Source organism: Aquarana catesbeiana, linkage group LG07 (genome assembly GCF_042186555.1).
Source record: "Aquarana catesbeiana isolate 2022-GZ linkage group LG07, ASM4218655v1, whole genome shotgun sequence".
In the NCBI taxonomy this organism is placed as follows: domain Eukaryota; kingdom Metazoa; phylum Chordata; class Amphibia; order Anura; family Ranidae; genus Aquarana; species Aquarana catesbeiana.
The window spans coordinates 136,660,946-136,673,567 of NC_133330.1; the positions used below are offsets into that span (position 1 = coordinate 136,660,946).

The 12,622-nt window shown below is 42.7% G+C and overlaps 1 protein-coding gene across 4 annotated transcripts in view; it reads right to left on the reverse strand.

Annotated features, from left to right (window-relative positions):
* UBN2 (ubinuclein 2) overlaps positions 1 to 12,622 on the reverse strand; it is a 690,706-nt gene that overhangs the window by 187,806 nt on the left and 490,278 nt on the right. For all 4 annotated transcript variants that reach the window (XM_073592702.1, XM_073592701.1, XM_073592700.1 and 1 more), the window contains one exon: positions 7,445 to 7,487. In XM_073592702.1, the coding sequence (XP_073448803.1) occupies positions 7,445 to 7,487 (43 nt within the window). The remainder of the gene's footprint in view (positions 1 to 7,444; positions 7,488 to 12,622) is intronic.

Genomic DNA, 12,622 nt, shown 5'->3' on the forward strand with positions numbered 1-12,622 from the left:
CTCAAGGCATGAACGTGGAAGTAGATGTTAATGCCTTTATAAACGAGTCTTGACAGATTTATCATGAGATAAGAAACATCAACTTCCGTTTAGGAGTACTAATACCTAGGGTGTATATTATGTCTGATACTTTTTACATGCATGTGCCTTTCCATCTGTTACACATTATTTTATTATTATTATGATTATATTTACTTTATTTTGACAATTGGGTAGTTATTATTAAAGTATTGTCGTTTTTGAAGTAATACAATATGAGCTATATGGGGACATAGAGTGAGTCAAGAGATGGAATAATTAATTGTCCATCTCTTCTCTCTCTTGCTGAGAATCCATCTTCTTCATATTTTTTTCATTTATTTTGTTTTCATGGACTCATCTATCATCTTTGAATAAAGTCCTGATCGTGTTTAGGTCACCCATTAATGCACACTCATTGCGTACACTTTGAAGGCCGGTCTGGGGATTATAACATCATTTCCGGCCCTTTTCCCCTCTCTGCAGGTCACTTCCTGGTGTGATCAAACGGAGACCGGAGGTGATGTACGCATGCGTCGTTTTTTGATGACGTTACCGCGCTGGACCACGCCGCGCGCATGCGCGAGCGCGGTCTCTCTTAGACTATGGGGGATGTGATTGAGGTTGAGACGCACAGTTGCGGCCTCGCCCTTCATTGATGTCACCGCGCTGAACTACGCCGCGCGCATGCGCGAGCGTGTTTTTTTATCGTAATATACGTTAGGGGGGATGTCACTGATGTGGTGATGCAGAGTCACGGCCTCCCCCTCCATACACCCACTAAGAGGTCATAAGGGGTAGTAACAAGTGGAAGTGGGAGGTTCTGGATGCCGGGACTCTGCATCTTGTCTCCTCCTGAAGCACATGACACCATTAGACCTATGGGAATGGACTTTGCATCATGTCTCCTCCTGAAGCACATGACACCATTAGACCTATGGGAATGGAATCATTTGAAAGAGAGACTTGGAAGGCATTCAGCATCATGTCTCCTCCTGAAGCACATGACACCATTAGACCTATGGGAATGGAATCATTTGAAAGAGAGGTTTGGAAGGCATTCAGCATCATGTCTCCTCCTGAAGCACATGACACCATTAGACCTATGGGAATGGAATCATGTGAAAGAGAGGCTTGGAAGGCACTCAGCACCACGTCTTCTCTTGAAACACATGACACCATTAGACCTATGGGAATGGAATCATTTGAAAGAGAGGCTTGGAGGGCACTCAGCATCATGTCTCCTCCTGAAGCACATGACACCATTAGACCTATGGGAATGGAATCATTTGAAAGAGAGACTTGGAAGGCACTCAGCATCATGTCTTCTCCTGAAGCACATGACACCATTAGACCTATGGGAATGGACTTTGCATCATGTCTCCTCCTGAAGCACATGACACCATTAGACCTATGGGAATGGAATCATTTGAAAGAGAGGTTTGGAAGGCATTCAGCATCATGTCTCCTCCTGAAGCACATGACACCATTAGACCTATGGGAATGGAATCATGTGAAAGAGAAGCTTGGAAGGCACTCAGCACCACGTCTTCTCTTGAAACACATGACACCATTAGACCTATGGGAATGGAATCATGTGAAAGAGAGGCTTGGAAGGCACTCAGCACCACGTCTTCTCTTGAAACACATGACACCATTAGACCTATGGGAATGGAATCATTTGAAAGAGAGGCTTGGAGGGCACTCAGCATCATGTCTCCTCCTGAAGCACATGACACCATTAGACCTATGGGAATGGAATCATTTGAAAGAGAGACTTGGAAGGCACTCAGCATCATGTCTTCTCCTGAAGCACATGACACCATTAGACCTATGGGAATGGACTTTGCATCATGTCTCCTCCTGAAGCACATGACACCATTAGACCTATGGGAATGGAATCATTTGAAAGAGAGGTTTGGAAGGCATTCAGCATCATGTCTCCTCCTGAAGCACATGACACCATTAGACCTATGGGAATGGAATCATGTGAAAGAGAGGCTTGGAAGGCACTCAGCACCACGTCTTCTCTTGAAACACATGATACCATTAGACCTATGGGAATTGAATTACATGAAAGAGAGGCTTGGATAGCACTCGGGTCCGCCATTTTGGATGACCCCGGAAGTGCCAATGCAAACAAGCCTGGGAGCTGGATTCTCATCAGAGGGGTCTTTGTCCCTATATAAAGGAGTTTGGCTGCAGTGGGCAAGTACCCCAGACGAAGTCTTGTATGAGGAAACGCGTCGGGAGGACTCCACAGGTGGGACATTTTACTTGCAAGCGCTTTTTATTCTGAAATGTGTTTTTCCTTTTAATAAATTTTTTATGGTTTACGGAATTACGCTATGAGCCCCTTCTTCATTACATGTGGGTAATGTCCGTTGGTGTCCGAGCTTCCATATGAAGAAGACCTCTTTGGGATAGCAACGTTACAACTTCACCATTCACCAGCCCTTGGTTCCCTACCTTCATTGCCAGTGAGCAATCCAAGCCTGTTTGACCCATATAGCGTATGCTAGGTGGGTCCCAACTTTCTGGTAAGCCTCCAGTCATCCTAGGTGGCGGTTTCGCACAAGGGTCTGTCAGCACATGTTGGATTACATACAGAAATCTCTCACGAGTATATGTTTTGGAATTTATCACCATTGCAAAATTTATGTTCACCCTATCTGCACATTCAGTTTTGGACTTTATTGCCATTTTTACATCCTGTTATCACTTTTGGTGACCCTAAGGCTTTATAACATAAGTGTTCTATATGTATGAATGTTCACAAAGTATACAAAACACTATCTTTTCACAATTCATTTTGCTATTATATGTGGTATAGCAATATTTTCTCTCTCATTTTTTAGCGCTACACTTGGTTATATATGATTTATTACAAATTTTCTATTTGTGTTAGCTGCTTACATCTATGACTATAAATATAGAGGCGCTACTTGAAGAGAATCCTAAACCTGATCCATCAAGTGATTTTCTGTGCTTTCATTACCAATTTTTCAACCCCGTACTTCCAAATCAAGAAAATAAAAAAAAATTGGGGTATACTAAAGAATGTCTTTAGTTCTATCCTACCATCACACCCACAAGTGGTATTCGGGAGGGCCCCACCCTAAGGGATAAACTAGCACATAATGTGGTTGACCTTCCTATTAGAACTATGTTCTTTGCATATATAAAGGGGTTTTTCCCATGCAAAAAAAATCTGTCATACAGTGGATATAAAAAGTCTACACACCCGTTAAAATGTCAGGTTTCTGTGATGTAAAAAATGAGACAAAGATAAATAATTTCAGAACCTTTTCCACCTTTAACGTGACCTATAAACTGTACAACTCAGTTGAACAACAAACTGAAATCTTTTAGGTGGAGGGAAGTAAAACCAAAAACCTAAAATAATAAGGTTACATAAGTGTGCACACCCTTAAATGAATACTTGGTTAAAGCACCTTTTGATTTTATTACAGCACTCTGTCTTTTTGGATAGGAGTCTATCAGCATGGCACATCTTGACTTGGCAATATTTGCCCGCTGCTCTTTGCAAAAACACTCCAAATCTGACATACTGCAAGGGCATCTCCTGTGCACAGCTCTCTTTAGATCACCCCACAGATTTTCAATCAGATTCAGGTCTGGGCTCTGGCTAGGCCATTCCAAAACTTTAATCTTCTTCTGGTGAAGCCATTCCTTTGTTGATTTGGATGTATGCTTTGGGTCATTGTCATGCTGAAAGATGAAGTTCCTGTTCACGTTCAGCTTTCTAGCAGAAGCCTGAAGGTTCTGTGCCAATATTGACTGGTATTTGGAACTGTTCATAATTCCCTCTACTTGACCAAGACCGCTGTTCCAGCTAAAGAAAAACAGCCCCAAAGCACGATGCTGCCACCACCGTGCTTCACTGTGGGTATGGTGTTCTTTTGGTGATGTGCAGTATTTTTGAACCAAACATATCTTTTTGAATTGGCCAAAAAGTTAAACCTTGGATTCATCAGACCATAACACATTTCCCCACATGCTTTTGGGAGACCTCAGATGTGTTTTTGCAAAATTTAGCCAGGCTTGGATGTTTTTCTTCGTAAGAAAAGGCTTTCGTCTGTCTTACCACTCTACCCCATAGCCCAGACATATGAAGAATACGGGAGATTGTGGTCACATGTACCACACAGCCAGACTTGCCAGATATTCCTGCAGCTCCTTTAATGTTGCTGTGTAGGCCTCTTGGCAGCCTCCCTGACCAGTTTTCTTCTCGTCTTTTCATCAATTTTTGAGGGACGTCCAATTCTTGGGGTAATGTCACTGTTGTGCCATATTTTCTTCACTTGATGACTTCACTGTGTTCCATGGTATATCTAATGCCTTGGAAATTCTTTTGTACCCTTCTCCTGACTGACACCTTCTAAAAATGAGATCCCTTTGATGCTTTTGAAGCTCTATGCAGACCATGGATTTGCTGTAGGATGCGACTAAGAAAATGTCAGGAAAGACCTACTAGAACAGCTGAACTTTATTTGGGGTTAATCAGAGGCATTTTAAATGATGGCAGGTATGTACTGACTCCTATTTAACATGAGTTTGACTGGGATTGCTTAATTCTGAACACAGCTACATCCCCTATAATAAGAGGGTGTGCACAGTTATGCAACCACATTATTTTATTTTTACTTCCCAGCCCCCCTCTTAAAAGAATTCAGTTTGTTTTCCAATTGAGTTGTACAGTTTATAGGTCACATTAAAATGTGGAAAAAGTTCAGAAATTATTTATCTATGTCTCAATCTTTTAAAACACAGAAACCTGACATTTTAACAGGGGTGTGTAGACTTTTTATATGCACTGTATGTAGAGAATCTGGAACCTCTATCCATAAATGTACCCAGTTCTATTCAAATACCACTGATAAAAGAGTTATAATATTAACTCCTTCATCACATGTACCACCAGATATGTTGTATACATATGCTTGAATGCCCTTGCTGGAAACAATACATTGGTAGGACCACCAGATGGCTCCGGGACGGGTTAAGGGAGCATGTATTCAATATTAAAAGAGGCTTCAAGGAACATAACTTGTCGGCGCATTTCAGAAAATTCAATTATAGGAATTCTAGCCCATTGAAATTTACTGCAAACGATGTGGTTGAAACACACTGGAGAGGAAACAATAAGAAAAGGGAAGTGTCCAAAATGGAAACTCTGAAATTGGTACCCTTACTCCCAGAAGGCCTGAATGTGGATTTGGACATCAATTGCTTCCTGGATAATAGCTAATCAGACACCCTTAAGCCTCGTACACACAATGAAAATATTGGACGAATGATTGTCCGTTTTTTTTTTTTTGCATGCTAGTCTCATATCAGAAATGCAGAGGTTGCTAAAGTTACAAAAATTCACGTACGACATAATGCAACTTTGGATGTAATGTATTGCATTGTATTGTAATGTATTCTTTCATTTCCGAGCATGCGCGGTCTTGGTCACTCCATTTTTTCCAGACAAATACTGTACTGATTAAACAAAAATCATTAGTTCTGGTATTGTACAAGAAAAAATGTTTGTGCTTGTCCCCTCAGATAATTTTGCGTAAACTGTTGTGATTGGCTCTCGAAAGGTGTTACCAATGAACAGATTATTGTACAATCAATTCTAAAGCGGTACTTTTCGTACGATTTCCTTCTTGTGTGTACTAGGCATATGGCAGTCATTTCTCCTTGCTGCAACAAAAAGAGTTGGAAAAGGGTAAAATGGAGAGAGTGTTAGAGTAAAATGTAAATAACCCCCTACACGCAGAGTGTGACATAAGTGAAGGAAAAAGCACACCGCTCTACAAATTGAGGTGTGCTACCGCTGTAGCCTGGTCCTCAACTTGCCATGGTGGACAGCAACATACAGTGCATTTAAATCCAGAGCTTGTATAAGGCATACCAAAACTCAATGTGGAGCAGAAGTACAGATGCCCTAACCAAAGCACCCAAAAACAGGACATCCTCCCTAGGTTACCAGGTACCCTTCCCACACTATAGGCAGAAAGAGGCCTTTACCTTGGAGCTGATGGTGCCCGAATCAGCCTATTCTGTAGCTGAAATAAAACTGCATGGTGTAGCACTGCTGACCAGAGGAAGTCTGCTGGAACACTTCTGGGATTTATGGTAAGGTATATCTATGGCTCCAACCCCTATTGCAGGGATCTCCAAACTATGGCCCTCCAGCTGTTGCGGAAGTACACATCCCACGAGGCATTGTAAAACTCTGACATTCACAGACATGAGCAGGCATGATGGGAATTGTAGTTCATGAACAATAGTTTGGAAAACCCTGCCCTACTGGCTTACGCTCCCGCTTGGCATCTGGATGCTCGCAACAAAGTACCAACATCCACCACTTGGGGAGCCCCACACTGTACTAGATTGTGTTCCTTCCTGTTCCGTGTACCAGAAGTGGGTCACCTGGCTTGTCAAAAGCGTGTCATCTGCCCAAAGTAGTCAGGGATGCCCAAATTCCCTGCTCCAACCACATGGACTCCCAGGAAGAAGGAGCGTGGACTTGCTCCAGCAGCATGCATTCCACAGAAGGACTTGGTAATGCTGATGAGCATGGTCAAGCCACATTCTCAGTAGTAGAGATAAGCTCAGGGGGATCCAGACATCAGTCCAAACCTGCCTGAGCTATCCTACCTGGAAGCGGTCAAAGGCAACAGCCAATAACAGGCAGCATAGACATTGCCCACCCCAAAAACCACATGTACGCAAATGGGGCATGTATACGTGTGGCTGCCAGCAATGCTTCCATCACTTAGGAGTGGATGTTGGCTTTCAGTCACTTAGCAGCATAGCTCAGGCTGGATTTAACTCATGTCGGTACATGCCTGAGCTCATCACTGCTCAGCAGCATACATCAGGTGCTTGGATGACCACCAAGGGCTCCCTCACTACCCCACACCTCCAAAAGTAATATAGGGGAGTACTTGGAATCTGACCAAATATGAGTAAGGGGAGGCTCAGCTAGAGCCTCTGTGCCCATACAGATGGTTCCCCAAGAGACCTTGGGAAAAAACTGGGAAAGTGATTATTAAGAGAAGTTGATCCTGATCAGTGAAAGCTCAGATATGCAACTCCTCCAGGTCAAGTGTCCCTTAAAACATGGGAGGGCATTTACTGGGAGACCCTTCCAACTAGCACAAAAACCTAAGGGAAAGTAAAAAAGGTTTTGATGCTCCTGTTGGACTAGAAACACAAATAACTGGTAAAAAAGATGACTATGCTTATTTTACGGATTGTGTTTCCTGTTTTAGTTGAGCAGAGTGCTTGCTCTCATGTGTGGTCCTGAAACATGATTAAAGAAATATATAATACTGAAAGAATTATAGGAACTTACATTATACATTTATTATACAGATGATCTGTAAGGAAAATAAATGCAGATTACCTTAACCTTGGGTTTTGGGGCCACAATGACCTTTTTCTTCGCTCTAAAAAAAAATAAAAAATAAAAATAAATGGAAAAAGGTCACCAAATCATTCAGCTCAATCCATTAAGCTTAAGTACATGGATACTGATCTTTATTTCAACCATGCAACTGAAATTTTCAAATCATGTTAGACTCATATTAACCACTTGACCTCTGGAAAGTTTTACCCCCTTTACGACTAGAGGTCGACCGATATGGGTTTTTCTCTGGCCGATGCCTATATTTAGAAATCACGGTGGCTGATGGCCGATATGTGATGCCAATTTTTTTGGGCCGATATATTAGGCCGATTTTTTTTTTCTTTTTCTTTTTTTTCCCTTCATCTCATAAAATCTAACAGTTAGACCCCTTTCACACTGGGGCGTTTTTCAGGCGCTTTTGGGCTAAAAATAGCGCCTTTAAAGTGCCTGTAAAACGGCTCCCCTGCAGTCTCAGTGTGAAAGCCCGAGTACTTTCACATTGAGGCGATGCGCTGGCAGGATGTTAAGAAAAAAGTCCTGCAAGCAGCATCTTTGGAGCGGTGTATACCTCCACTCCTGCCCATTGAAATGAATGTGCACCGCTGCCGAAATGTTTGGGGGTTCCAAGTGATTTTCTAGCAGAAAATACAGGCTTTTTACTTGTAAGCAACAAATGTCAGAAAAGATTTAGTCTTTAACCAGTTGCCGACCGCCGCACGACGATGTACGTCGGCAGAATGGCACGGGCAGGCAAAAGGACTTACAGGTACGTCCTTGCCTGCCCGCGGGTGGCCCCCCTCCCCCGGTGCCTGCGGCGGTCGGCAAATCCTCCCCGGCGATCAGTGGTGAGGGAGAGGCCATCCATTCGTGGCCCCCCCCTCGCGATCGCTCCTGGCCAATCAAATCATTTCCCTGCCTCTGTATTGTACACAGAGGCAGAGGAAATGATGTAATCTCTCCTCGGCTCGGCATTTTCTGTTCCGGCGCCGAGGAGAGAAGATTGGAATGTGAGTGCACAACACACACACACACAGTAGAACATGCCAGGCATACATTACACCCCGATCCCCCCCCCCGATTACCGCTCCCCCCCCTGTCACACTGTCACCAAGCAGTTTTTTTTTTCCTGATTACTGCATGGTGTCAGTTTGTGACAGTTAGTGTGTTAGGGCAGTTAGGGTTAGCCCCCTTTAGGTCTAGGGTAACCCCCCTAATAAAGTTTTAACCCCTTGATCACCCCCCGTCGCCAGTGTCGCTAAGCGATCATTTTTCTGATCGCTGTATTAGTGTCACTGGTGACGCTAGTTAGGGAGGTAAATATTTAGGTTCGCCGTCAGCGTTTTATAGCGTCAGGGACCCCCATAAACTACCTAATAAATATTTTAACCCCTTGATTGCCCCCTAGTTAACCCTTTCACCAGTGATCACCGTATAACTGTTACGGGTGACGCTGGTTAGTTCGTTTATTTTTTATAGTGTCAGGGCACCCGCCGTTTATTACCTAATAAAGGTTTAGCCCACTGATCGCCCGGCGGTGATATGCGTCACCCCAGGCAGCGTCAGGTTAGCGCTGGTACCGCTAACACGCACGCAGCATACGCCTCCCTTAGTAGTATAGTATCTGATCGGATCAATATCTGATCTGATCAGATCTGTACTAGCGTCCCCAGCAGTTTAGGGTTCCCAAAAACGCATTGTTAGCGGGATCAGCCCAGATACCTGCTAGCACCTGCGTTTTGCCCCTCCACCCGGCCCAGCCCACCCAAGTGCAGTATCGATCGATCACTGTCACTTACAAAACACTAAACACATAACTGCAGCATTCGCAGAGTCAGGCCTGATCCCTGAGATCGCTAACAGTTTTTTTTGGTAGCATTTTGGTTAACTGGCAAGCACCAGCGGCCTAGTACACCCCGGTCGTAGTCAAACCAGCACTGCAGTAACACTTGGTGACGTGGCGAGTCCCATAAGTGCAGTTCAAGCTGGTGAGGTGGCAAGCACAAGTAGTTTCCCGCTGCCACCAAGAAGACAAACACAGGCCCGTCATGCCCATAGTGCCCTTCCTGCAGCATTCGCCAATCCTAATTGGGAACCCACCACTTCTGCAGCGCCCGTACTTCCCCCATTGACATCCCCAACCAAATGCAGTCAGCTGCATGAGAGGCATTTTCTTTATGTCCTCCCGAGTACCCCTACCCAACTAACCCCCCCAAAAAAGATGTTGTGTCTGCAGCAAGCGCGGATATAGGCGTGACACCCGCTATTATTGTCCCTCCTGTCCTGACAATCCTGGTCTTTGCATTGGTGAATGTTTTGAACGCTACCATGCACTAGTTGAGTATTAGCGTAGGGTACAGCATTGCACAGACTAGGCACACTTTCACAGGGTCTCCCAAAATGCCATCGCATTTTGAGAGACCCGAATCTGGAACCGGTTACAATTATAACAGTTACAAAAAAAAGTGTAAAAAAAAAAAAAAAATTATATATATATATATATATATATATATATATATATATATATATATATATATATATATATATATATATATATATATATATATATATATAAAAAATAAAATAAAATAGTTGTCGTTTTATTGTTCTCTCTCTCTCTCTATTCTCTCTCTATTGTTCTGCTCTTTTTTTTACTGTATTCTATTCTGCAATGTTTTATTGGTATTCTGTTTTATCATGTTTGCTTTTCAGGTATGCAGTTTTTTATACTTTACCGTTCACTGTGTTTTATTGTTAACCATTTTTATGTCTTCAGGTACGCCATTCACAACTTTGAGTGGTTATACCAGAATGATGCCTGCAGGTTTAGGTATCATCTTGGTATCATTCTTTTCAGCCAGCGGTCGGCTTTCATGTAAATGCAATCTTAGCGGCTAATTAGCCTCTAGACTGCTTTTACAAGCAGTGGTAGGGAATGCCCCCCCCCCCCCCCCACCGTCTTCCGTGTTTTTCTCTGGCTCTCCTGTCTCAACAGGGAACCTGCAGCCGGTGATTCAGCCAGGTGACCATAGAGCTGATCAGAGACCAGAGTGGCTCCAAACATCTCTATGGCCTAAGAAACCTGAAGCTACGAGCATTTCATGACTTAGACTTCACCGGATGTAAACAGCGCCATTGGGAAATTGGGAAAGCATTTTATTACACCGATCTTGGTGTGGTCAGATGCTTTGAGGGCAGAGGAGAGATCTAAGGTCTAATAGACCCCAATTTTTTTTAAAAAAAGAGTACCTGTCACTACCTATTGCTATCATAGGGGATATTTACATTCCCTGAGATAACAATAAAAATTATTAAAAAAAAAAAAAAAAAAAAAAAATGAAAGGAACAGTTTAAAAATAAGATAAAAAAGCAAAAAAATAATAAAGAAAAAAAAAAAAAAGTCCCCCCCTGCTCTTGCGCTGAGGCGAACGCAAGCATTGGTTTGGCGTCAAATGTAAACAGCAATTGCACCATGCATTTGAGGTATCACCACGAAGGTCAGATCGAGGGCAGTAATTTTAGCAGTAGAAATCCTCTGTAAATCTAAAGTGGTAACTTGTAAAGGCTTTTAAAAATGTATTTATTTTGTTGCCGCTGCACGTTTGTGCGCAATTTTAAAGCATGTCATGTTTGGTATCCATGTACTCGGCCTAAGATCATCTTTTTTATTTCATCAAACATTTGGGCAATATAGTGTGTTTTAGTGCATTAAAATTTTAAAAAGTGTGTTTTTTCCCCCTAAAATGCATTTGAAAAATCGCTGCGCAAATACTGTGTGAAAAAAAAAAATGAAACACCCACCATTTTAATCTGTAGGGCATTTGCTTTAAAAAAATATATAATGTTTGGGGGTTCAAAGTAATTTTCTTGCAAAAAAAAAAATAATTTTTTCATGTAAACAAAAAGTGTCAGAAAGGGCTTTGTCTTCAAGTGGTTAGAAGAGTGGGTGATGTGTAACATAAGCTAATAAATGTTGTGCATAAAATGCCAGGACAGTTCAAAACCCCCCCAAATGACCCCATTTTGGAAAGTAGACACCCCAAGCTATTTGCTGAGAGGCATGTCAAGTCCACGGAATATTTTATATTGTGACACAAGTTGCGGGAAAGAGACAAATTTTTTTTTTGCACAAAGTTGTCACTAAGTGATATATTGCTCAAACATGCCATGGGAATATGTGAAATTACATCCCAAAATACATTCTGTTGCTTCTCCTGAGTACAGGGATACCACATGTATGAGACTTTTTGGGAGCCTAGCCGCGTACGGGACCCAAAAACCAAGCACCGCCTTCAGGCTTTCTAAGGGCGTAAATTTTTGATTTCACTCTTCACTGCCTATCACAGTTTCGGAGGCAATGGAATGCCCAGGTGGCACAACCCCCCCCCCAAATGACCCTATTTTGGAAAGTAGACACCCCAAGCTATTTGCTGAGAGGTATAGTGAGTATTTTGCAAACCTCACTTTTTGTCACAAAGTTTTGAAAATCGAAAAAAAAAAAAAAAAAGTTTCTTGTCTTTCTTCATTTTCAAAAACAAATGAGAGCTGCAAAATACTCACCATGCCTCTCAGCAAATAGCTTGGGGTGTCTACTTTCCAAAATGGGGTCATTTGGGGGGGGGGGGGGGTGTGCCACCTGGGCATTCCATGGCCTCTGAAACTGTGATAGGCAGTGAAGAGTGAAATCAAAAATGTACACCCTTAGAAATCCTGAAGGCAGAGATTGGTTTTCGGGGCCCCATATGCGGCTAGGCTCCCAAAAAGTCCCACACATGTGGTATCCCCATACTCAGGAGAAGCAGCTAAATGTATTTTGGGGTGCAATTCCACATATGCCCATGGCCTGTGTGAGCAATATATCACTTAGTGACAACTTTGTGCAAAAAAAAAAAAAAAAAAAATTGTCACTTTCCTGCAACTTGTGTCAAAATATAAAATATTCCATGGACTCAACATGCCTCTCAGAAAATATCTTGGGGTGTCTACTTTCCAAAATGGGGTCATTTGGGGGGGTTGTGCCATCTGGGCATTTTATGGCCTTCAAAACTGTGATAGGTAGTGAGGAGTGAAATCAAAAATTTACACCCTTAGAAATCCTGAAGGCGGTGATTGGTTTTCGGGGCCCCGTACGAGGCAAGGCTCCCAAAAAGTCCCACACATGTGGTATCCCCGTACTCA